This window comes from Chionomys nivalis, chromosome 9 (genome assembly GCF_950005125.1).
Source record: "Chionomys nivalis chromosome 9, mChiNiv1.1, whole genome shotgun sequence".
In the NCBI taxonomy this organism is placed as follows: Eukaryota; Metazoa; Chordata; class Mammalia; order Rodentia; family Cricetidae; genus Chionomys; species Chionomys nivalis.
This window is the reverse complement of record NC_080094.1, coordinates 64,467,528-64,494,761: the sequence shown is the minus strand read 5'-3', so window position 1 is coordinate 64,494,761 and position 27,234 is coordinate 64,467,528. Positions and strand designations below refer to the sequence as shown.

The 27,234-nt window shown below is 37.2% G+C and overlaps 1 protein-coding gene across 1 annotated transcript in view; it reads right to left on the bottom strand.

Annotated features, from left to right (window-relative positions):
- Positions 1–3,613: 3,613 nt before the first annotated feature.
- Positions 3,614–27,234, bottom strand: part of Bbox1 (gamma-butyrobetaine hydroxylase 1) — a 47,822-nt gene continuing 24,201 nt past the window's right edge. Inside the window, exons 5-8 of the mRNA XM_057780195.1 lie at positions 15,706–15,811; positions 9,968–10,164; positions 7,728–7,894; positions 3,614–3,789 (exon numbers count right to left, since the gene is read on the bottom strand). Coding sequence (XP_057636178.1) covers positions 3,614–3,789; positions 7,728–7,894; positions 9,968–10,164; positions 15,706–15,811 — 646 coding nt within the window. The remainder of the gene's footprint in view (positions 3,790–7,727; positions 7,895–9,967; positions 10,165–15,705; positions 15,812–27,234) is intronic.

The following is a 27,234-nucleotide window of genomic DNA, read 5'->3' as shown; positions in this document are numbered from 1 at the left end:
TTTATGGTAGCCAGTTTTTACACTCTCACCATGAATGAACCAATTATTTTGTTTTTCTATACCCAGAACCACAGCGTGATTCCATGGTTGATAATCACTGTGGTTAGTCTTGGTGGGAACAGTTCTCATTTTTTTTCAAAGGTAAGTTGTGCGCCTAGAACAGCCTGAGACCCAGGCAGCGGCCCCAAATTAGAGAGCCCTTCTAGAAGGTTCGGCTGTGAAATCACTCACCGCAAACACCCACTTCCCCACCTTTTTCCAACACCGACAGCCAGTAGCCGACGCACAATGTGGGTAATGTGAGCTGACAGGGAATTGCACTTGTGCTAAAATTATAATTTTTGCCTAATTCCAATTTAGTTTTAAAGGTTTGAGAAAGGAACAGATGGGGCTGGCAGATGTAATTAAGGGAAAAAGATATCTATTGCTTTAGACTGTGTACATAATAGAAGCATTTAAGCTAAACTGTTGAGTACCACTGAAGGCCAATTTTTGGGGGGAAAGCACCGTTATTATTATTTTTTATAACTGTTATGCTGGGAGTCTTGCCTGATAATTACCAAAGGCAGAGTTTTCAGAAACTGCTTCAAAGTCTGGACTCCATTTGCTCCTTCCAAAAACAACTAAACGGCACTGCAAGAAGCACTCCAGTTTATTTTTACAAATTTGTCTTAAACAGCATTCACTTCACCGTTTCCTAAAGTACAAATAACAGTGTCACCAACAGTAGATGAGATTATTTCAGAGCTTCTGAGATAGCCTTTAAGAATGTTACAATATTTGTAACTTATGGTTTGTGGAGTTGATTTTCCACTTACAGAAATCTAGAGTTTGATTATAGGTAGTCTATGGACCACACTGTGCTCTGATCTCCTGACCCAAAGGAAGCATTCCTTCCTGCCTGAAGCACCTCAGAGATGGTCCACATACATGTAGTATCCACTCTTGCTTCATTCAACGATGGTTTCCCTTATTTTCATATGGTCCTTCAGTAGCGAAGAGAAGACCCAGAAAGGGCTCTTTGCTTTCTTCAGTCTAATCAGGGCTTGGCAAACAGAGCCTTCTGTCAGCCCCAGCAAAACATTTTATTTTCCTGGTGCCTTGCCTTCCTTATGTTTTACTTATAAACCAAGTCTTTCCTGTAAGCACTGGGCACAGCTGTGTTCAACATTTTCTGCGTTATTAATTCTCTGTCTTTTCATCTTCATGGGTAAATTTGGATATTTGCAGTGCTATAGTTACAGCATTGTGTACATGGTGCCCAGCTGACATTCATGGAGAGTTGCTAAATAAAAAAGCAAAGCACCATTGTGGGGCACAGATCTTTGTTTTTTTTTCATTTGGAGATTATTCAAACATTGTAATTGCTAAATAGAAGAGAATGAATTTCTCCATCATTTTATTATTGGAGAAAGTGATATTTCCAGTGTTTATCCTGTTATGAGGCCAGATATATACTGGTTAGATGTTTTCAAATAACCGAAATTAGTATAATGGGAAGACATTAGTAGTGAGTAAAAAAATGTATTGAGGGCCTATTTTATTCTATTCTTCTTTCATACATTACATCCTGACCACAGTTTATCCCTCCCTTCACTCCTCCCAGCCCATCCCCGCAGCCCAGATAAACTCCTTCCTAAATTCCCTTAAAAAAAAAAAGAGCATGTCTTCCAGTGATATTTACTGAACAATGCCATAACAAGTTACAATAAGATTAGGCACAAACTCTTATATCAAGGCTGGATGAGGCAACTTAGTAGGAGGAAAAGGATCTCAAGAGCAGACAAAAGAGTCAGAGACACCTCCTGACTCCCACTGTTGGGAGTCCCAAAAGAACACCCAATTATACAATCATAACATATATGAAGAGGACCTATCTTTGACCTATACAGGGTATGTGATTGTTGCGTCAGTTTCTGTGATCTATGAGCCCTTCTTAGCTGATTCTGTGGTCCATGTTCTTGAGGTGTCTCCACTCCTCTGGCTCCCTCAACACTTCCACCCCTCAGGGTTTGTTTATATAAATAGGGTAAGTGAAAGTGTGAGTTAAAGCTTACATTCTCAAAAAAACCACACTGAAAATAACCAATGTTACTGATGTTTTGTGAACCCAGTTATCACTGTGGTTTCCCCAAGAAATGTCAATGTACTGACTCAGCTGCAGAAGATTTGTATGTATCTACAGATGTAATCACAAGATTTCTCTATCAATAGGTTGATGTAGATTTGCCGGTTTTACTTCAAGGGTTGCTCTTGGTTAGTCATACAGAGATATACATCTGTTTGACTGATGGTGGGGCCACAGGTACAGGAGATTCAAAAACCATGCACATGTCATTTTATTTTAGAACAAATAAGTCTTATTTCTTATTTAATATACCTGTCTGAAACTGCCATTTTTACCACCAAAGTTGATTTGACACACCGTACATGGAAAGATCTCATACTCAGTCCACTGCTACTTTGAGGACCTGAATTCAATTTCTTGTATCCATGTCATAGGGCTCACAACTGTTTATAACTCCAGCTCCAGAGTATCTTTATCACTCTTCTGGATTCCAAGGGTACATCCATGTGCTTATATGTGTACAGATTCACAAACAGATACATACCATAGTTAGCAAAATAATGATCAGGGTAGAAATAAATGAATTGGGGATTACTCAAGTTAATAACACTAGGGATGAAGATATAATAGATTCAAATGAAATCCAATATCTCAATACCTTCAGAATTATCCACTCAAGTTGCCTGCATATTTTAAGAATTCATGAGTTGAAGATAAGAAATGAGGAGGAATGATTCACCCTTAGGTGACAGTAATGCTGAAAGTTTATGGGGCCATTTCTGTAGCCAAGACAAATTTAGGGAGACTAGATTTTTTTTTTTTAATTTGACAGACTTGGATTTATTTTCATAACTTAAGTATTACAAACCCTGTTAGGACTATCAAGTGGGTGAGATCTCTGTAAGCATGGACAACAAAATCCTGGAAAATGAGTGAATTAAATAGATCTTTGAAAGTCTGAAGACTTTTGAAGCATGCTAGAGATCATGATATGCAGTCATAAAAAATGAGACCGTGCAGGTAACTCAGCAGGAACCTGTTTTAAGACCTTTTATTTCAAACACAAGCTTTATTTACATATATTTATTTGTCAGAAAGATTTGCTTGATACAAAACTATCTGCAGATGTTCTGCTGACACTTGCAAAAGCAAAGGAAATTAGAACACACATGCCACAGAAGGAATGCCTTAAGAAATCTCCCTATCATGACATCTAACAAGCTGACATTGAATAGGATTACAAGGAAGAATACTATGAAGAGAGAAGTTACAGGTTCAGATTTAAAGAAACTAATATGTAAATGAGGCTGATCATGATATGAGAATAACCAGGCTATAGCAAGTAACATTCAGTTATTGAACTTGCACTAAAATTTAAGGGCAGGAAATTCATTTCCCATTTTTTTTTGTTTTGTTTTTCAAGACAGGGTTTCTATATACCTTTGGAGCCTGTCCTGGAACTAGCTCTTGTAGATCAGGCTGGCCTGGAATTCACAGAGATTCATCTCTGCCTCTGCCTCCTAAGTCTAGGATTAAAGGCATGTGCTACCACTGCCCAGCTCTGTTTCCATTTTTGACCTTCTGTCTTAGAATACGAAGCCTTGACATCACTACATCCCAGTCAGCATAAGCTCCTTCCAGATGACGGGATATCTCAGTTCCTGCCTCATAGCTATGACGTCCATGGAGCAAGCGCCAGTTGTCAAAGATAATCACATCACCTAATTAGGAGAAAATTTCAACATGAATAATTTGCTTTTCAATGAGTTACAAACATAGGAGTTATTACGTACAAGATAGAAATTATGCCTTTTGTTGCAAATTTCAAAGTCTCTATATTCAGATCTGTTGCTTATCATAGTGACTATAAGTAATAAGAATGTATTGTATTCATTAAGAAAGCAAATAGGAAGCAATATATGAGATGCCACTACTACTCAGCTCATACCAAGAAAGAGAATGTTTCTTTGGTAAACAAAACTTATATTCTTATTCCTAATTAACTTTGTTATTGGGCAAATTTGTACATGTAGATAATTAATCTCCCTCCACTTTCTCATATCTCCTTCAGATGACCACTGCTGACCCCCATCACATCCAGTTCCTTTCCTAGATTCTTGTCTTTTGATTTTTTTGTGACCCCTTTAGTTTTTCCAAGGCAATCTGTATGATTATTGGGTTAAAACTATCCATTGGAGCTTGCTAGGATCAACTGTGGTTACACAACCATAGGCAGTGGTTCCCCATATACACTACGACATTTATACTTCATAGCTTGACAGGTTATCATGGATATGGTTACATAAAAGATTTTTCTCTGTATAAAGCTTTTGCATTGTTTTACTTATGAAAACATCAATAACAGGCATTTCCCCCAGTTTAAGAGCTCCAAGTAACCATAAGGACAGTGCTGTGGGGTGGTCATTCTGTATGGTGTGAATATGAGCCCCCATCATTGGTTGATAAATAAAATTGTTTTGGCCTATGGTAAGGCAAGATAGAGCCAAGTAGGAAATCTAAGAAGAGATACAGGAGAAGGGCGAAGTCTAGGAGACACCAGCTACTGAGGAAGCAAGACATGTAGGAAATAAGGTAATGAGTCACAAACTATGTGGCAAAGCATATATAAGAAATGTAGGTTAATTTAAATATAGGAGCTAGCTAATAATAAGCCTGAGTCATTGGCCAAGCATTTATAAGAGATATTAAATCTCTGAGTGGCTATTTGGGAACTGGCTGGCAGGAGAGAAACCTCCAATTATAAATGATAACCAAAGTGGGGGTTGAACCCACAATCCTGAGATTGAGAGCATGTTCTACCAACTGAGCTAACTAGTAGAGCTACCCACCTACAAAGGGCGTCTCATTGTGATGCTTTCGAATTTCCATAGGATCTGAGAAAACTTTAAAAAATAAGAAGAGACGACTCCTTTAAGAGTTTCTGTAAGATAACGAGTCCTTGAGCAGTTAGTATGTTAAACTAAGTAAAAAATGTCTGTCACAGTGAAAGTATCAACATTTGAGAGCTCTAGGAAAGGTTTAATGCAGTTCTTGGTCATGAACCTCCGACTGGGTTGTAAGCTTTAAGCTAGACTTTTATGATCCGAGAAGTGGGCTGAGCTACCCACCAAAGCTGTGGGCAGAGGTACACGCAGCTTAGCAGTTTAAAGGTTTGCTCATGTGGTCAAAAAAAGTATAAAAGTTACACAGTAAAAGAGGTCCAGACAAAGAAACCTATGAATAGGTTCCAATGTGTTTTATAATGTGTGTAGGCTTAAGAAAGAAATAAAAGGGTATCAAGAGTTACAGAAATAAAGAAATAGTTAAAAAATAATAGAATAAAGTCTTGAAAGTGATAAATAAAAATAAAAAAGCCACATAGAGATAGAAAGTACATAGGGAGTCTGGATACTGTGTATTATTGTGTTGATTTTAAATTTTTTATGGCCTATGGGCAAGAGACAGCTGCTGGGAGACATGGGATTGAAAGAGAGGCTGATAAAATACACCAACCTTAATATTTTAAAAATGCCTTAACATTAGAAGAGAAGTCAGAAAATGTATTTGTGAAATTGAACTTAAAAGATGTGTTGCTTAGGAGAAGTGGTTTTGTTTTTGTTTCCACAGGAAACAAGAGGCTATGGATTTGTTCCAGGTTAACATGGGCCAGATTTAATCAACAGAAACCTCCTGAATATTGACAGGTGATATCTATCAACAAAGGTTATAATTGGTCTTCTCAGGACTTGGCCATTATCTCAAATTTTCTCAGGCTCTACATAAGATTACCAGTGCCCACAGTTGGCAGGAAGTAGTTTAGAGAACTATGTCCAAATTTCCCAAATATTGTTTCTAAATGTTTGTTTTCACTTAAGGGGGTTTAGTTATAAAGGTTAGTGGTCATAGTCAATCTCTTTCTAAAGAAAAAGGGGATATAATATAGAAATGATGGGGAAAGGGCTGATTATTAAGACAAAAATGGGATAGTTTATTGAGTTTACTTTAATTCAAAAAACAACTGTTAATCTCAAAATACTTTACATTGGTATGGATTTTGGTTTATTGATACAAATTTAAGGTAAATTTGGTTATACTGTATGTATATTTCTATTCTTGTTTAAGGCATTATGTTTATATAGTTCATTTAAAATGTAATACTTAATTAAAAATACATATCAATGGTCATCTATAATAGTCAAACTTATAGCCATATTAGTTAGGTTTTTTTTTAAGGTATACAAAGGTCTGTTTCAATTAGGTAACTAATCTTCAAGCACTTCAAAGACGTACAAAAATGACATTTAAAATGTTTTAAGAACTTAGACTTTTCTCAACAGTGTGACACGCCCATTCCTGGCAATACCAAATACTTCAAAGAGGATGATGGGCATCAAAGAAACTTGTTATGGAATTTGCTATTTGGGCAAGAAACTGTGCTTGTCTGGACTACTTGACAGTATGTTGTACAAATTGGACGTACAGGAACCAAAAGAAAATGACCACTAAGTTTTATTAAAACAAGGCAGGATGGTCTTTCAAGTTTCTACTTTACAGAAGAAATGGCCAGACATTCAGCAGGACACAGAGGAAAGCAACTGACAAACTTTGCCAATGTAGGTGGGACAGTTTTTCAAATTTCCTGCTTCACTGAAAAGTCTACTGGATGCTCTAGGCTTTTAGGTTGAAGATGGATGCCCCAGTGTTAGAGAAGAACTTTGAATGACTGTTCAAGCATCCAGATATCTCTGTCATTTTTAGAGGCTTGGAAGTTGCTTACAATGCACTCCATAATATATACATATCTCAAAATATATGCATGTAAACATTTAAAATTTTATTGTCAATTGAAAAAAATAACAAGAAAAAATGGCTCAAGTTTTGTGACATTTAATCAGTAGAGATTGTCTAGAAAAATTATCCATGTTTCCTTATTTGTTTCATGTCACTGGAACAGGCTGAGTCCTGGTTGATTTTAGTATTACTATCTTTGCGAGTAAGTTTTTATCAATAAAAATTACTCATGAATTTTGGAGTGGGAATTACAAAGATAATTTTGTTTAGCAAGGCAGAGGAATTTAAAATAAACTTCATTTGTACTCTACATTTTTCACTGTCTTGAGAGGAAGTGATGCCTTTTCAGGACTGTGTGTGATCTTCATGTTGCAACTTCTATACCATTTTCTAGAATCTAACTTGTGTTCATGATATATATATATATATATATATATATATATATATATATTAGAGCATTTGGTGTTATGGAAGAAAGCATCTTTTCTTGGATTTGAGTCACAGTGGCTTTACTAAAATATGGAAAATAACACAGATGGCAAGAGTTTTCAAAAAGCTTATTTGGAAGGTGACTATCAGGACAGCAAATGCAAAACAGTCTTAATATTAGACATAGCCTTCATCTGGCTTCTCTTTGAAGTGTCTTTAGTTTGGAGGTTCTTAAATTTCATGTTCTAGGGTTTCCATGAGATCTTGCAAAAAAGAACTATTTTTTAAGTCTGGGGAGGGGAGGGGAAGGGAAGGAAGGAGAGGAGGTAAAGTCAACAGTCTAGAAATGGAAATGGCAGGATTCTTCTATTTAGGCAAATCAGCTTCTCATTAATAGTCTGCTGTAATACCAGTCTGGATGCCACTTTTCTCCACTCACCTGGATTCATCTTGAAGGTGTACTTGTATTCCTTGCTGTTCATGAGGTCCACAAACTCTTTCAGAGCAGAGTAGAAAGGCTGAACTCTTTCGATGGGGACATCGAAGACTGTATCTCTGACTGCATTGTTGAAATTGATGCGAATCACTTGGCCTTTATCATCCAACCTGTTTTGTTTATTAGGCAAAATAAACATCTAATAAGGGTCAATTTTTCTTAGGAGATATGTCTAAAATACGGCACGCATAAAAATATACAAATTAAACATAATGGGGTGATGCAATGTTTACATATATGTATATTATATGTTTAGATATGTGTGTAATAATTTAGATATATGTACAATGTTTAGATTATTGTAGCGGTTTTTATCATGTTAAAATCCCAAGTAGCATTTTTAAAAGTAGTGTTTGAATTTAATAGTCACATTATAACTAGGACTCTTGAGTTGCTGGAGGCAGCAGCACATGCTTGTCCAAAGTCTGAAGCTGGGTATCTCAGAATGAACACAACATAAGCTGTATAGAGACACCGTATCTTCAAAGGTGAAAATTTCTCATCTCACAGTCATCAAAGAACACCTTAGATTCATTTTTATCTAAAATTTGTTCCTGTAACTTATCTTTTCTCCATATTTTCTATCCGACATCTCTAGAAAATTATCTATTTCTCCCCATAAAATGTATGTTCAGCAGTTTGTGGAAATTGTCAAGAAAGTTTGACAATGTAAGTTTCATTCCTAGAAAGTCTGTAGAGATACAGACGCCTTTTATCATGAACTCGGCTTTCCTTTGCTTTTGGAGCATTCTGCTTTGTTTTTGAACTTTGATTAAAATTTGGCTGAAAAATTTCACCCCACTCCTTAATCTAAGTTCTAGGGTCGTGGATCTTTGTTTTCTTTTTTCCACTGGTGCATTCCAAATACTAAGTATTTCCTTGGCTCCAGTAAACTCTTTATTACTAAATGATTGAATTGTGTGTGAGTGTCTGTGTGTGTGTGTGTGTTTGTGTGTGTATGAACTGAGGAATTTGATATTTACTAGATGACCTTATTTCTATACTATTTTTGCTATTTCTTCTGAAATAATACAGGTCAATTCTAAAGTGTACCCCTTTTCAGTTTTGACTGAGATATAATTAAATACATGACATCCTAAAAACACAACACACAATGCAATTCTCAATGAACAGTTAAAACAGTGTCCTATTTATATTCAAAAAAATCATGATTAAATAATGTTAAAAGAAATAGGGTGGGGGAGATAGCTCAGATGGTAAAGTCCGAGAGACCCCGTCTCAAAATACAAGGTGAAGAACTATTGAGAGAGATCTTCTAGCCTTCACATGAACATTCACATATATGTATCTATACATACAGATACATAATACACACACACACATATATATACATATACAAACATGTATAGAGAGAATTTATTGAGTATATAAAAAAGAAAAAATCAAATAGAAATAAAAGTATCATAATTAAGAATGAAGAACCAACACTGTTGAGGAAAATAAAATGTTTCTCAGCATGTATTCACACTGAAGTTAAAAAGGAATAGTATAAAATCGTCTATGTAGGACATAACTATCATCTCTGATGACTTAGCACTTTCTGAGGGATTTTTCATTCTTAGTCCATGTGCCTAAAATGAGAGAGATTATTCTCCAGAGATGCGCATGGGATCCATGGCCAAACAGCACTTGCAAGGCCTTGGTAGGTCATCCTGGTGATTGTCTCATGGACAGACTTAGGCAAGCCTGGGCAGGGAATCATCCAGATGTGCCACAATTGTTGAACAACAAATGTTACCCTTGTGCTGTGGTTGCTAGCACGAAGGATGATGAAAATCTTGGAGCTTGTGAGGATTATCTTTGAAAATGAAGCCAAAACAAGATGACAAAGCTAAGAAAAAAAATGACAGTTTCTGGTCGACAGGACTTAACTCCTGGATCTATGTATTCTCTGTTTTATTCTTTGACTTCCAGCTGTAAGCTTTCCAACAGCTATAATCACATGGACAAGGCAGAACTTATATTTAAAATGAAGTATATATGAATTATGAGTTATCAAAAAATGTAATATTGATTGAGAACAAACTTCATGCCATTTGGTAACTTTTTTTTAATGGCACGTTTTTTCGTTTCTTTTCTTCTAGCAGCATGTTAAACCAAAGCTGCTGAGTCAAACAAAGCTTTCTGGGGTTCAACTACAGGAGATTTCTAAGACTACTCACTCTATAATCTTGTGTTTAGATTGCACAGAGAAGTCACAGTAATCCACTCCAATGTCTGTAAAATCCACAAAGGTGGAGGACAGAATGTGGAATGCCTGAGGATTCTTCTCCTTGAGCTTTCGGCACACATTAAACCCATCTACAACTTCAGAATCGCCACCTGTGACTGTTTGCTTTATACAGTGCAGAAGCTGAACCTGTAAGGAGAAATGGAAATATAGTTAAAAATAATGGCATCCACTTTTAAAACTACTATGTTAAATATTCAAAAAGATACAAATAGAAAAAACCAACAAGCTTAAAAACGTCGATTCTCTGATGTCAGTATTGAGGGGAAGTAGGGATGAAAAAGCTGCTTACAATATTGTGGTATAATTCAAGCCTGTTGCCATTGAAGACATGGGCATAGAAATAAAGTTCCCAGATCACACACATACCAGTTGCAGGCGGGGAGCATAGCATGCTGTTGCAGGTGGAGAAGGCAACAGCAGAGGCAGATTTGAGTTGGGCAGAGGACTATGGGTAAGGCTTGAGTTATATAAAAGAATGGGGATGGAAATAGGTGACTGTGCTGGTAGAGCTGAAAAAATACAGTTTACTGAATGACGAAAAGGTTGACGGCAGCAGAGCGTTGTCACGGGTGGAGTAGGACAGACTGAAAAGGTATCAGGTTTTGTCACTCACAGTCTTAAATGTGAGAGGAAGGATTGCTGTACTTTCTGCTGTGCATAAGGGACATTGACTCTGGAGCTAGCGTGGACTGAACTGAAAAATAACACAACAATCTGCTGGTGTCACCCAGGCACACTGATTTTAAGATGGGAATGGACTAGGCCATAGCATAGCTGCTTGTGACTCAAATGAGACAGGTCAGACTTGAAGTTATAACGGCAGTGAAGGAGGATGTGACTTTGGGAGGGTGTATAAAAACAAAAAAATGTTGGAAGTAGTAACCCAAATGGAGGGAAGTTCTAATTTGACTATGTTTTGATAGAACTTGGTGAACATATTACAATTTCAAAATCAAATCAGAAAAGCTAAAAGGATTGTTTTGTGAGCAGAGGTTTCATGGATTTTGTGATTTTTTTTTGGTAGGTGGTTAGATTGTTGGTTCTGAGTCCCTAAATTTAGAGCCTGCTTTTCTGCTTGAAAGAAATACCAGCATTCTGTTGGGCAAACTTCATTTTTACTCATTTTAATCATTTTAAATTATTGTCTCACTGGTTTCTTAGAGAATGAGAGAATAAAACATGACCAGATATCCATACATGGGTGGATATTAGAGTTAGAGAAAAATATTCATTTCGCTTGGTTTTCTCCACAGATGGTTAAGAACAGTGGTCATCAAGGCTTTCTGCAGTGACGGACATATTCTTTGTTGTGTAATAAGAATCAGCACCAGTTCCACATGGCCACATAAACTCTAAATATAATTATTATGGTTAAAGGTTTTAATTTAAAATCGTATTTGATATTTATTTCTTGCACGTGTCTGTATGTAGTGTGTGTGTGCATGTTTGAGTGCATGTGGGTACATATGTGTGTGATATATGTGTGGACATGTGCAAATGTGTGCAGAAGCCTGAGCTAGCATTAGGGGTTTCCACATTTTCTTCCACTTTATTCACTGAGGCATTGTTTTTCAGTTGAATGAAGGGCTTGCCAATAAGGTGAACTAGCAGAGTAAGTTGAGCAGGGGTCCCTTGTGTATGTTATATAAGTGCTGAAATTCCAGGAGGGCTGCAATGTGGGGATCTAAACTCCGGTCCTCACTCACGCCTGGCAGGCATTTTATCCACTGAGTCACTGGGGTCCTTGTAATTTTTATGATTTGCACACAAGTTGCTTTTAAATGGTAATTGTGGCATGTAAATTACTTTTATAATAGTACTTAGAATTTTATAAATTTATCTTAATTTTGCAGATGGAGTGATTGAAATATAGGTGTCAAAATTTCTTAATTAAAAATTCAGTTAATATGTGATAAAGATGGTATTCAAATTTTGGCCATTTGCCACAAATCCAAAACACAGAAATTCCCTCTCTTTTCAGGGATCCATTTATAGAGCTCTCAGATATCCAGACTTGCTGGGTGGCGGCGGCACATGCCTTTAATCCCAGCACTTGGAGGCAGAGGCAGGAGGATCTTGTGTGTTTGAGGCCAGCCTGACTACACAGAGAAACCCTGTCTCAAAAAATCAATAAAAAAATCCAGTCTTAGGTGCAAAAAAGTCAATAATCCTAATGTTGGAAGATGACTTAAACATTTTAACACCTACTCAATCTTTAAATAGAGGCAAATTTTAATCTTGAAAAATATGTGCCCTAACTGATCAAACCATTTTAGAAAGGTCATCTAAGAAGGCCAAGGAGAGATCAGGCAACACGTTGAAATAAAAAAGAAATAACCATGTCAGCTGCAGGTCTACAGAGTTCCAAAAGACACAACAAGAACACAGCTTTGTCCTCAGGAGAATCACAGCAGTTAAACTTTTTTCAATTTTGCCATAATGAGCCCACTGACTCAAATGTTAGTTTAAAAAAGGTCAGTTGATATCTTTCACATATGACTAGGCCAAATAATATCTCATTTTGTGTATTATATTTTAATACAATCTTATACAAGAAAATAGATTATGAAGCCTGACAATATTTTAACCACTAATCCAAAAACTAAATATACTCCTGTCATGTATAAAACCCAATTTTATATCACATAAATCATTCAGAATAAAAAATTCCTTTCTAAATATTTCCTTATGGAAGCATGTGACTTTTGGCACAGAGAAAAGAGTGAGCACAGCCACATCTGTGTATCATTTAAGATATGTTTCCTCAGCCTGATCAAGCTGAACCCTCGCTAGGAAACTCATTTTCCAGATCATTTAAGATACACTGAAAAGGACATTTACCTTTTCTATTTGTTAAAGAAAAGATCAAACTTTGTTATTAAGATTTCTGCATAATTCAAAGTGGAAGTTGCACAATAAGACAGCCCATGTGTATTTATCTGTTAGAATAAAAACATGTCAGGGTTCATTATTTAAAGACCATGGGAAGTCATTGGCTTTGGATACCTTCTTTGCCCTGCCACACTTGGTGGCTTCTCTAGACATTTCTCATGCCTCTACTTGTGCGCAAGTTGCTTTAAGTTTTGAGATACAAAGAAGTTCAAGGTCCATTTACTGTCCTTGCAGAGTTTTGTAAAATATGACAGTGTATATAAATAACCTATCACATCACATCCTATGGAAATCAGTAACTCCAGTTTGGCATCATACTGGTGTGTAAAAAAATCTAGACAGAGATGTATGCTCAAGTCCAGGTTCCTTATTCATTAGTGGTCATCCTAGAAAAGCCTTCTGCTTTATATCCTCATCCAATACCGCAGGGCTTGAGCAAGCTTGTCTACCCTAAAGGACTTCTAAGAGAGATCATGCAAAGAAACTGAAGCTCTGAGCAAGCTTAAAATACTGTATTATGTTTCAGGTATATTTAGGAAGCCATTTAATCATTTTTCTCAAGATTGCAGTTTTAACCTAGATTCAGACTTAAATTCAGAAAGGGCAAAAAGCAATTTAGAAGTCCTACTTCTAAAAAGTAGGACTTTTAGCTATTCAGCTCCATTTTTTAAGACGTTCTACATTTGATGTCTCCAAGCAATAGTTAGCAGGCAGAATGTGTTGAGTGGTTTGGTGTCGCTGGGCCACGTTCAGTATAAACCTCACTGTTTCTCTCCTTCTCCAACTCCCATCCATAAAGGTGATCAGAGGAGTCATCTCTCTGTCATCATTTGGTTCACAGAAACCATGTGGTGTTTTACAATCAATAGAATAATTTAAAACATATGAAGCCAAGTACGAGACTAGCTTAGCTAACTAATTCTGGCAAGAACAATGTGTAAGAAGCGGGGCACAGAGAAAACACGTTCAGTTAAGATGATGACCAAAAGAAACTCATTTTGACTTTTTTTTCTACCCATTTGATCTTAATTGACTTGAGAGTTGCCCAACTTCTTATCTACCTCTGGAGATATAGATTTATAGGCAGTTGTTTCAGTTCAGATCAATTTAGCTAAAAACTGAGTGCAACACTCTCTTTAGTCTCCCGACCATCTGCTTTTTGGTTTGAGAAAATAATGATTTTTGTAAAAATGTATTTGGTTTGAAAGATGATGGTTTGTAAAGATAAAGAGAGAACGTGTGCAATCAGGAGTCTCCCGGGAAAACTGCTTTGCACGATGCATCTTCTTTGGCAGGGAAACTTGGGGTGGGATAGGAGAGGCCTTCCAATGCTAGCATAGTTCTTCTGCTCCTTATGCCGATATTCCTTTACAATTCATTTGTGCAGCTTTTCATGTGTGCATCCCATTTTCTTATCCCCTTGGGCTGGGCTAGTCTCATTAATTGCTTAGAACAACAGACCATCACCAAAGAGACCTTATGCTGATTCCTGGCCAAGGTCCCAAGAACTCACACATTTTTTGACTTCCCCAAGGAAAATGTTGCCAGCTGCCATGAGAGACAGCCTAGGCTAGCCTGTTGGAAGATGCTAGACTAGGGGGAACAGAGACAAACCATCTCAGCATCATCTGAAGTGAGCTAGTTCCTAGCCAATGTAGCAGCTGACAAGAGCCAGATGACTGAAAACAATAACCTCTTAGCTGTACACAGCCCAAATAGTAAAAACGCATGTGCTTAGTATCTAGCTGTTTATTTTAATAATAACAAGCATTCATTATTATTCTTTGTTACTATCAGGGATTGAATACAGAGCCTCACGGATGCTGGTCCAGCACATTTACTGCTGAGCTACATCCTCCCTCCCCCAGTAATGTTTTGTTAAATTTCTCATTTCACATGTACTGTCCATTAGTTCAACCTTGTGTTTGTATGATGCATGCCTGTGGTGTGAAGGTGTATACATGCCCATGTGTGTTCAGGATGCCAAGTGGTCTTCCTCTATTGGCTGTTCTTTTAAGCTGTTGAATTGGGTAAAGTCTCTCTCTCTGTCTCTCTGTCTCTCTCTGTCTCTGTCTCTCTCTGTCTCTGTCTCTGTCTCTCTCCCTTTCTTTCTCTCTGTCTGTCTCTATAACAAAGGTCAACATTGGTACCTTCCTCAATTACTCTCCACCTTATTTTAGGGATAGGGCCTCTCACAGAATCTGGAGCTCACCAGTCAGTTACACTATCTGTCCAACATGTCTGAAAGCTGGGATTACAGACACGTATACATAATGACACCTTTTTACCTGGGTGACAGGCATCTGAATGCAGATCCTTATGTTTGTGCAGCAAATACTTTTATCAATTGAACCAGCTCACAAAACCCTAAGTTGGCAAGTGTTTAATTCATTAGCTGATATAAATGACAGGCATGTGACTTCACACTATGTTTCCACATTTCTTTCTCATTGAACTCTCATGGGAGTGATATATGCACAGACAAATCTTGAGATATATTGCTGTCTTCAAATCGGTCTTGGCAAAGCAAAATGCTCCAATAATTATTTCCAAGTAGAAATAACTGATTTTTAAAGAAGATGAGTGAAAATGTCTCTTTCCCTTTCCATAGTGAGGCTGTTCAGGACTTAGGCATCTGTTTGTGAGTTCAGACTGGGTTTCAGAAAAGGTGATGCACATAAGACAAATGCAGTGGTGAGGTACATAATCTCGACAGTGCAGAAGTATCTTTTGCCTTGGCCTGGCTAGTGGAAAATGTGGTGAAGTTCACCTTACCCCAGGTGGATGGTGGAGGGCTGGGTAGTCAGTGTGGAAGCTGAGCTTTCCAGTTGTATAAGCCACATTGTTGGCATCAATCTTGTCCTGTACTTGCCAAGTGTGTCTGCAAAATACAAGAAACATGTGTTTTAAACGGTTGACACCAAGCCAGAGGAAATGTGTTACAATGCATTTGCTCTGTGAGGGGAAATGGAAACTTTCCATTTTATGAAATAATTAACATAATGAGCAAGAGCCAGAAAAAGGAGTTTAACTTTTCTTTTTTTTTTTTGGTTTTTCGAGACAGGGTTTCTCTGTAGCTTTGGAGCCTGTCCTGGAACTCCCTTTGTAGACCAGGCTGGCCTTGAACTCACAGAGATCTGCCTTCTTAAGTGGCCCTTTCAGAACCACCATTTGTGTATTTCTCCTGCCGAGACACAAAAGAACAATGCACGTACTCGTCATTTTTAAAACGCTTACCCTGTATGATTTGCTACAGAAAATTCATACAATATAAAGTGAACAATTTTAAACTGAACAAATTCGTGGCACTTAATACATTTAAATGGCAGCAACATTATTGAGCATAGCTAGTCTAAGACCGTGTAGTGGTTTGAATGAGAATGTCCCCTATAGGCACAGATATCAGAACACCTGGTCCCCTGTTGGTGGTGCTCTTTTCGAGGTTTATGAGATGTGATCTCACGGAAGGAATTATGTTACTGGGGTGGACTCTGAGAGCTTAAGACCTCACTCTATACTTGCAGTTTTCTCTTAACTCTCAGCTTTCTGTTCCTGCCACCATGCCTGCTAATGCTGCCTCAGTGGATTATTACCCATCCAGAACTGTAAGTCCAGAGAAATCCTCTCTCTATGAGTTGCTTTGGTTGTGGTGTTTTGTTACAGCAGTAGGAAAGTAAGAGTTTAAAGCTCTTATCTAGTGTACAGTCTCTTCTTATTCTGCTCTCCTCTATATCCTGGAGAAATACCGATCTTCTCTCTGTCTTTATGTGTGACCTATTTTGAATATTTAATACATGTGGGATTGTACAGTGATTGTCCTTCTGTGCCCGACTCTTTTCACTCTGTAGAACGTTATCAATGTTCATTCATTGTGTTAAAGCACATCTTATCACGTCACTTCCATTTATAGCTGATAACATTATACTGTGCTCTGCGGGTGGCTGAATCATCTTTTGTTGGTGTGGAGAGAACACAATGTGCTTATCTGTTTTTCCCTGGTGTGTCCATTTGGACTGCTTTTACTTTTTGATGTTGCAAGATTGCTGGTCTGGACATATGCATACATGTACTTATTTGAGCACCTGTTTCTAGATCTTAAAATATATCTCTAAGAGTACAATGGAAGGTTCTGTATTGTATTGTTTGAGGAATGGCCAAACTATTTTCTATAACAACTGACTAGCAAGGTTTGGGGTTTTCAAGTCACTCTCACCCACACTTAGACTTTCTACTGCTTGGGTTTATAAACATTGTTATCATAGTTTATCCAGTTAATGTTGTGTTATTATGGTTTTGATTTGTATCTTCCTAATGACTAATTATACTGAGTATCTCAGGATGTGCTCACTGGGCATTTATGCGTCTTTGTAGAATTATATATCCAAATTACTTATTTTTAGATTGAGTTACATTTTTTGTTGAATAATGCTAGTTTATTATATAACTAGGATACCAGACTATTGTCGTGAATCTGCTTTGTGAAAATGTTCATGTATTCTATGTTTTTCCCATTTTCTTTTAACTTTCTTTTAAGAAGGTTTATTTATATTATGTAAATATATGAATTCCTGAGTATGAGCACCCTATGCATGTTGTGCCTTCAGGGTTAGAAGTGGACATCAGGTCCCCTGGAACTTGAGTTACAGGTAGTTGAGAACCTCTTGATGCGAGTTCTGGGAACTGAGTCGGGCTCCTTGGCAAGAGCTTCCAGTATACTTAACTACTGTGCTGTCTCTCCAGTTCCATGTGAATGACTGTCTTTTGATGCTCATAGGTTTTTAATTTTTGTGAAATCCAATTTATCCATCTTTTCTGTGTTGTGCAGCATGCTTTTGGTATAGTAGCTACAAACCCATTATTCAAGCCACAATTATTAAAATTTATCTGATTGTTCTTCTAAGAATTTTATTGATTTAAAGCTTATTTTGTTAGCTCATTGATTCATCTCAGCCATTTTTTTTTAACAGGGTCTGAGGTAGAGGATGGAATTTAATTTCCTTGCCAGTAGATATCAGTTGTCTAAGCACAATTTACTGAAGACACATTTATTTTCTATACTGAATGTTCTTGATATCTCTGTTGAGAGTCAGTTGGCCATAAGGAATAGGCTTATTTTTGAATTCAATAACTCATCTGCTGTATTTGTCTACCCTTATGCCAGTAGTACCCCATCCATAGTGACTAACACAAATAAGTTTAGTCTACTTGTAGCCCTTTGAAATTTATGTGAACTGGTTTTTCAATTTATAAAATAGAAATGTAATATTGGTGGAGATTTTATTGACTTTGTAGACTGGTTTGGGTAGAATTAACATCTTAATGATATTGCTTTTTCTATAAGAACACAAGCTGCTCTTTTATTTATTTAAAACAATTTATTTCAAGGGTGCTTTATATTTTAATTGTATGAGTTTTTTACCCCTTGGTTGCATTTATTATTTGATATTTTATTTATATGAATTCTATCCTAAGTTTCAATAGTCTTAATGTAGTTACTTGTTCATCTTGTACTCTGCAATTTTGCTTCTTTGAATTGTTAGTTGTAGTAGCAGTTTTTGTAAATTTTGTTCTCTCTCTCTCTCTTTCTAACAATCTACTTATCACTATCTCTCTGTCTTCTACCTATCACCATCTATCGTTGATTTATCTATTTATTTATAATCTACTTACCTATCTTCTATCATCTATTTATTACTATGTATGTATGTATATGTATGAATTATCTATCTGTATTAATCAATATCTTATTTATCTGGAACTACCAGAACTATATTTAATAGTGGTAGCAAGAGCTAGCTTCCTCGATTTATTATTTTTCCAAATAGAAAGTGATCAACTTTTATTACACTATTGGAATTATTACTTAAGTGATGAAATAAAAATTGAAACTCTTGCAAATAGCCTGTCCCAGACATAATCATTTTTATTTTTTCCAGAATAACTATAACCATAACTTCAATAGTTACCACTTTTTGCATTTCATTATAGTTTTATAATCCAAAAATACACCCTTCAACACTGTGCTTAACCTTGCTTAGGAAAATACTTACTATAATTATTATATCTTTTAAGATCTTTCATTTCTGCACATGTGTCATTTGTGTATACATGTTCAAATGTATGTGGGTACACATACTGTACAAGTGCATGTACATATTTGTAGAAGCAAAAGGTTGACACCAGGAATTTTCCTCAATCTCTTTCTTCCTTATTCACTGTGGAAGGGTATCTTAGCTGAACCCATACGTTTGTCACATCTGGTTGCCATCTTGCTCCTGTCCCCATGTTCTGAGTACTAGAATTTCTGACAAGCCACTATGTCCATCCAACATTCATGTAGATGTTGGCATTTGAGCTCTGGTTTTTATGTTGACACAGCAAGTGCTTTAGCTACTGAATCATCAGCCTTGCCCCTCTTTAAAGTCTCTTGAGCTGCAGGTTTTTTTCTTCAAACTGTTCTCTCAATTTAGTGTTAGAAGAACCATGTGATTTTGCCTTATAGCGCATCCCAGTTTGGACTTTAGCTGCATACTTGAGGTGAATTCATGTTGCCACTCAATACATTCCCCTGTGTTCTGTACCACTAGAAAATTAGTGACTGAAGGTAGAGGCTTGGGATTTAAGACAAAAGCATAGGCTGACCCAAGAAATATATGGCAAGAAACATAGTATCTGGCTTTCTTTTAGGGTACAGTCTTGTCTTCATAGATTAATGACAGATATTCACTGTTAGCACAGTAAGTCAGTGGGGGGATGCCAGTGAAATGGGAGTTCTTCATTCCATAATACTTGAGTTTAAGAGATCTGCAGTATTGTGTGGGATCAAATAATTGTGAATTTTAGACATTAACTTAACAAGTATCCATTTCATGACATAGCTTGTTTCTGAACATCAGTATCCACACCGAGCAATGCATCACCCACAACAACAATGTGAAGACAGTTGTGCAGGTAATATTTCAGAAGAACAGGTGACTTTAGAAAGCATTGAGTTATAGTGTTGAAATTGAGCTTTAAAACTACATGTTCAGGTTTCTAGAGCATCTGATCTTCTCTTTTAAAAATATGTTTAATTACATACGAAACTAGCACCAGAACATTCTGAGATTTTTAAGGAAGAAAACAGCACCAGCAGTAAGGTACTGGACAGAGTACTTGACAATCCCAGACATGTGGATATGGCCTTGCAAAGGTGGAAATTAGCATATTTTCCCACTTAAAAAAGAGCTTTATTTTAGCCAGGCATGGTGACACACATCTTTAATCACTGGACTTTAAAACCAGAATCTCTGAGTTCAAGACCAACTTGGTCTACATAGGGAGATCATTTTTGAAAAATAAAAATGATTTATTTTTCTCATCTCTCTGCATGTGTATGTGGGTGTATGTGTATGCAGGGGCCTGTACAGGTCAGAAGAGGACGTCAGATCCTCTGGAGCTGGAGTTACATGAACTCGAGTTCCATGTGAAGTAGGTGCTGGCAACTGAACATTGGGTCCTATGTAAGAGGAGTAGGAGCTCTTAATCTTAACCACTGCTCTCCAGACCCATGTTTCTCTATTTTGCATTCTCCCTACTTACAGCCACTTCTAATGAACCCAGTTGTCTTTAATGAAATGGTTCAATACGTGAAGAACAGCTTCCATCAGAAATAGAAATTCAAACACAAGGAGGTCTGAATGCATGTACGATGGGAGTCCCATAAGGAATACGTAAGACAAAGGAACAGAACAAATAGAAAAACTTCAAGGAAAAAAAAAAGAACCTCGAGATTTTAAAAGGAAAACTTGTAACTGCTTACTGAAGAACTGACCCCAGAACAACCCACAGCAAAATTCAGCATGTGACATGAGCAGACTTCAAAAAACAAAACAACAACAAAAAACCTCCCACATCCAGGTAGAGATATTACATTACTCACAAGGAAACAAAATCTGATTACCAGTAAAACCCTCCCGATTCGTTAAACATAAGTGAACCAAGAATTCTTCATTTAGCCAGGCCAATTTTCAAGTAAAAGGAAAAGCCTTAAGCTGCTGTCAGCATTCAAGAATCCAGAGAATATTGTTCCCTTGTGTCTTTCCGGAGAAATTTACAAGAGGCTGGGGTTCAGACAAGCAAAAATAAAAACAGGTCCGATGACACAGGAATTGTACTAAGCAGCAAATTTATGTTCACTCAAACTAATGACGTCAGATAAAAAGGGTAAAAGCAAACAAACAAACTCAGGAAATTGAGAATGTGGCCAGCAGTGCCAAGGAATGCACACACGGGCTGACAACCCTAAACCAGGTCATCAGGGAAGCAAACACTGTGGTCCCGGAAGTTTGGTTGAAGTTTGAGGTTACTACAGTGTTCTAGTTTTTCACTTGGATTGTGTTTAAGAACATTTGTATGATAATAATTCATTTATCTGTGTATTTATATTTTGTGACTTTTCTATGGCTCTGTTATACCAACTCAGTAATGGGGAATAGATGATAGTTATTATGAACTGAGATGGAAGGAAGGGGGAGACATTAGTTAAAAGCACAAAACGGATGAGAGATGACCCAGCAGTTAGGAGCAATGACTGCTCTTGCAGAGGACCCAGGTTTGGTTTCTAGTTCCCACATGGTGTCTAATAACTGTAACTACACTTCTAGGGGATCTGATGTCCTCTGCTCCCTTCTAGGCATGCATATGGTTTATGTATTGTGTATATGCAGCTTGCTGAGGCATAGATTATCAAGTATATCCAGTTTGCATGTACAGACATATACCTCCCACTATCTATAAGGTGGTGAATATGCAAGGTAGTTTCTTGCATTAATCATTTTATATTTTATACATTTAACATAGCATTGCATATGCTAAATTTGTGCAATTTAAAAATTATACTACAATAAAGTTGGAAAAATAAAATTTCATAGATTTTTCTTTTGTTTGTTTATTTTGAGACAGGGTTTCTCCGTGTAGTCTTTGCTTTTCTGAAACCCGCTTTGTAGTCAGCCTGGCCTTGAACTCACAGAAATCAGTTTGCTTCTGCTTTCTAAGTGTGGGATTAAAGGCATGTGCCACCATTGCCTGGCAGAAGAGTTTTTTAAAAAATTGTTTAATGAAGATAGGCAGGAATAGAAAGTGTCTTACCACCTGCAAGTTTTTGTAATTCTGAAAAAAAAGAACTGCAAAAATGTATTCCAAAGGAATTCTCAAAGGAGTCTTTTTCAAAGACTAAGAATTTGGTGTAACTCCAAACGGAGTAACTTGCAATAAGTCCACTGCAAATGTGGTATGTGTGAGTGCGTGTGTGTGAGTGTATATGTGTGTGTAAAAAAGTATGAGTATGTGTGAGAGTATGTGTATGTGTGAGTGTGTGTAAATTATGTGAGTGTATGTGTGTGTATGTGTGTGAGAGTATGTGAGAGTGTGTGTCTATATGTGTGTGAGTGTATGTGTGAGAAAGTGTGTGTGTCTGTGTGAGTGTGTGTACAGGTAAGTGTGGAGGCCAGACCATGTGTTTTGCTGAGACAGGGTCTTCCATTAAACCTTGAGCTCAAAGTTTCAGCTGGACTGACTAGCAAGTAAGCCTCAGGGCATCTTTGTGTCCCTGACTTCCCAATCCTAACATTACAGGTGTGCGTTTTAATACTTGGGTTTTTTATTTTTTTTATGTGGGATCTGAACTCAGGTCCTCATGAGCAACTTTACCATCTCCCCAGCCCCAGAAACCAGATTTGAGAGCTAAAAATTTCAGCAGTGCCAACCATAAAGGAAACCGAACTGCCATGCTGGAATGCTGCAAAAGAAAAAGGGTGGGCTGCTGAGGCAAGTAACGCAATTTGTTTGCTTCCGATTCTTACCTGTAAAATAGGAATAACAATTATCATTATATTGTGAGGACTCAAAATACTGACCGCAGGGAACTGCGTTTAATACTTAAATGATAAAAAATGCTTAAAATGATCATTTATCTTGCATCAGTGACAGCAGCTTGTCCTGGCTGCGTAGAAAGTAACTGAGGAGGCCCTGGGCACCAGAGGACTCGTGGAGAAGCGACTGCCTGAATAGACGATCTCACACATTTCCTCAAATGATTTCTAAGGCCCATGAGGCACAGAAATTACTTTTCCTTCCATTCATGAGATGATCTCATCGTCAAGTGGTTTTGCTGGCAGCAGCATAAATTACTGTGAAACTTAATACCCCCAAGGGAACCCCAGGGACTGGTTCTTGGCAAACAACATGAACTGGGGGTCACAATGACTGTAGGAACAGAACCCAATGTCATCCTGTAAGAAATCCTACTGCTCACTAGAACACTGGTTTTCCTCCCTCTCCAACGCTGTAGTCAGTGCTGCATTTAAAACAACTCATTATGAAGTTCTAGTGGCTCAGTTTTTTTCAAAGGAGAAGAGGATTACGATTAAATTCAGAGCTTGGACGAGTTTTCTTTGTTTTCATCTAAAGTTCGAATCACTTCTAGGTTGGTTTCCATGCCCTACAAACCATTTTTATTCAAGACAGGTTATGTAACTCCCCGCCCCCGTTCAAGTTGTTTCTTGGCGAGACATTTCACTGAAATGGGCTAGCTTGTTTCTTCTTTCGCCAGTTCATCCCCACACTTCAGAAATATTTTCTGGTAACATGCGTGTCAAACAAGTAGCTGCTTCAAAGTCGGATTTTGGAGGGAGTGATAATGGTGAGGATGACTTAGAAAGGAACGGATGCCAGGGACTGTGACTATTCCACTCATACATCCCCAATCTCGAACACAATCCAAATGCATGAAACGTTGCTGGGCTCATTTTCAGATGTCTTCCGAAACACCAGCACAAGTCCAGTGGATGCTGGGAAGGCTCGTCAGTTGGAATCCCCAGATGCCATTTCAATCTTCTTGTTCTTAGCTGCTCTGGCTGGTGTACTTGACAGATATCCCACTAGGAACATTTATTTTTTGTTTGATTCTGTTCATCTGATGAGGTCTGCACCAAGGTGCTCATGCAGATGTGAGACTGGGCATCACTAGCAGTGTTTTATTCTCTCTCCAGCAAACTTTCATCCTAGGATCTCAGAAGTCATGGTGGGGATTAAAACCCTCAGCAGAAGAGAAGCGGAGATATCAGAAATTATACGACAGGCTTAGTTGGGCTTCTCACTTGCAAGTAGCAAGAGCATATTTGTGATTGAATTCTCTGTTCTGGGGATAGCTTTTTGGAAACTAATTTAATCTGGGTCCCTAGAGTCTTCAGGCCTTAGTTTGTTTCTAAAGTCTTTGAAGAAAGTATTGCAAAGTATTTATTTATAATTTTTGGCTCTGACAGGTCCTTGTAAGTGTTATTTGGCAATAGGATAACATTTGACAAACATCAAGATCCTGTTTATTTTACCACTTTTCTTTCCATGCCTCATCATCTTAATCTTATTCCTGAAGTTAACTTCATATTGTTTTCATTTTCAGTTCATCGTCCATGCATTCTAGTCCTTGCTATGTGAGCTATATGCTCACCCGAGCAAATAAAATATTTTTAGAAAAACAAACCCCCAAGACTATAAATCTGCAGTTCTGGCCTCACTCTGGAAAGTAGTTTAGTTCGCTGTGGTTGCAAGCCTTTGCTTCTTATACCTGACTTTCTGATGAAGAGTTACTGTGAGTTTCTCATAAGGTTAACTTCCGAGACAAAGATAGACAGTTGTCAATAATGCTAAGAAAGAAACCTTAAAGTCTCAACTTGATGAAAGTCTTTAGGCTCAAAACCTCCTTTAGCAGTAACTAGTGTGTCAGGCATCGAATTGTTACTGATGATATGATCCTGAGCGGGCCACATTTTGACTGGAAAGGTGCTCAATGTGAGCAGAGCAATGGTAGCTACATCTTTATTGTAGAGGTGACCCTGACTAGTACAGTCACGGCAGGCTAACTGCTCAAATTGGACCACTTTTCTCTCAATTCTTCTCCTTTCTTGCTTTGAGACACACAAATGCATTTATATAAATAGTGATAAATAGCCAGTCAGTTTATGTAATCATACAATTCATGAGAAAAAGAATTTTGAAGGTTTGATTGTTTTTCCTATATGAGATAATTTGTATTTCTCAGTATGGCCTTAATAAAATTATAGTTTTAAGCACTGCACAAACCAGCAAATAATCAATAGGGATAGTTTACAACTGCTTTCATTTTCTTTTATACTGATCATACTGAACTTGTTATAATTAAAATCAGACTATTCAACAAAAAAGGAAAACATTATTTTATGTTATAAATTAGTGAAGGAGAGAATTCACATTTTGTCCTTCCTCATTGGCCACTGAGAATCCATAATTTGTTCATTTGGGTGAAAAGTAAATAGATGCTGTTTTCTATCATAATGCCCGGATTTCAGAAGAAAGTGTTGGAATAGTTTCACAGAACAGCGTTTGGCTGGAGATACTTTCCTTGCAGCTCAAGAGGCTTCCAGATCAAGGAGGATGCACCAGGGATAGTTGTTGAAAGGGACGATGAAAAAGCTTCCTTGACTAAGTTAGAAAGACCAACAAAGCAAAAACAAATAGCCCCACTACAACAAACAAACCATAACATAACATAAAACAAAACCAGCCCTAAACACGCTTAGCCCAAGGTGTCTGTCAAGAGAATAAAAGATAGGGGATGGGAAAATCATGTGAGAAAGGTTTAGAAAGAGGGATGGAAGCAATTCTGAGTAAACAACTGAGGAAGGGACTATGGTGACAGTCACTTCTCACAGGATCTCTAAAGCATAGACACTGAGCTGGCACTGAACTTTGATTGCCCACCATTTTCAGTGGTCAGGAGGCAACGAGATAACAATGTCTTAGCTTAGTTTTTGGCAGGCTTGAGGAGGAATGCTATGTGTCTGAGCTGGAATAGCATGGGGGTGAAGAGGAGATGACACAAAAATCGAGTGGTCAGTTAAATAGGTGTTATGAATGTCACAATACTTATAAATGGTAGCATGAATAAATTAAATTATGAGTTGTGTGTTTATGTGTGGGTTTGTGCACATGAATCCAGGTACTCAAGGAGACCAGAAGTGACTGTTGGATCTCCTGGAGCTGGACTTACATAGTAGTAAGCTGCCCAACAACATAGGTGCTGGAAACCAAATTCTGGTCCTGTTCAAGAAGAGTAACTAATCAGCAATATTACCATGCCCCAAACATAGTTTCTTTAAAGGACATCTTGTTAGCTAGATGCTACTCCATTTTCATTCTATTTGCACTGCTTTGAGCTGTGTTGAGAGGGCATTCATCCCCTTGGATCTTCTATTGGCATGCATCAATTGAAATATTACTTCATTTGCAATGTCAAATGTCTCTGGCTTCTTTGAAGTTTGGTCTTTGGTTTTAGTGGAATTTTATTTGTTTAGATTATTTAGAGAAAGCTAACTGAAGTATTCATATTCATCCATATATAGTAACAAATAAACATCAATTTTCTATAACATAAAAACTCAAGCCTAGTTTAGAAAAAAGTGCCTAGTATAGTTTCTTACATACACCGATCTTCAAGAAAGACATTCTATTTCATTGACAGCAATTCTTTCTTTAGGATTTACACTGTAGGATACATTCTCCACATTCTAATTTGTAATCATGGAAGATGGCACTATTCAGGAAAAATGTAATTTAGGATTACTGATTTACATTATGTCATGAAGTTAAAATAATTTCTTAAATAATAATTTCTTCATAGATTCCCCAAAGGGCTTTTGTAAGTTCAATAATTTATTTTTGTTGGTGTGGGAGGAGTTCTCACTTCTCAGTCTCTACTCTGTATAAAATACACCTCTCTAAATCAAGACTTAAATCTTGAAAAGATTACTATTGTTTTTTACATTCTTCTCTTCACATCCGTATGTAATTGACAAAACTGAAAGTGTGAGTTTGTTTACCACATCTTATTCTTTATTCCAGGAAAGTTTTCATCATCGGGCATTAGTGCTGAAACTTCACAGGTAGAAACTGACATGTACTTTGGCCACAAATTGGTTGTCATTTTGATTTAGTTGAATGTAAGTTTGTAATTATGAAATGCTACAATGACTACTATATTTATCTGCTATTTGGTAGCCCATTAAAAACATCTATAAATGCATTTTGGCAGTAAGCATTTATCTGCACCTACTATATACAAAGAATGCATGAAAAGCTGTAATCTATTGTTTTTTTAATCTATTGTTTTTTATTTTGCAAATCAAGTAACCATTGAGATGATAGCCAAGAACTAAAACTAACTGTTCTCAATGTTCTCTAAAATAGCTATTCTAATTGTTCCTTAAACATTTAAGCTAGTAACTACTT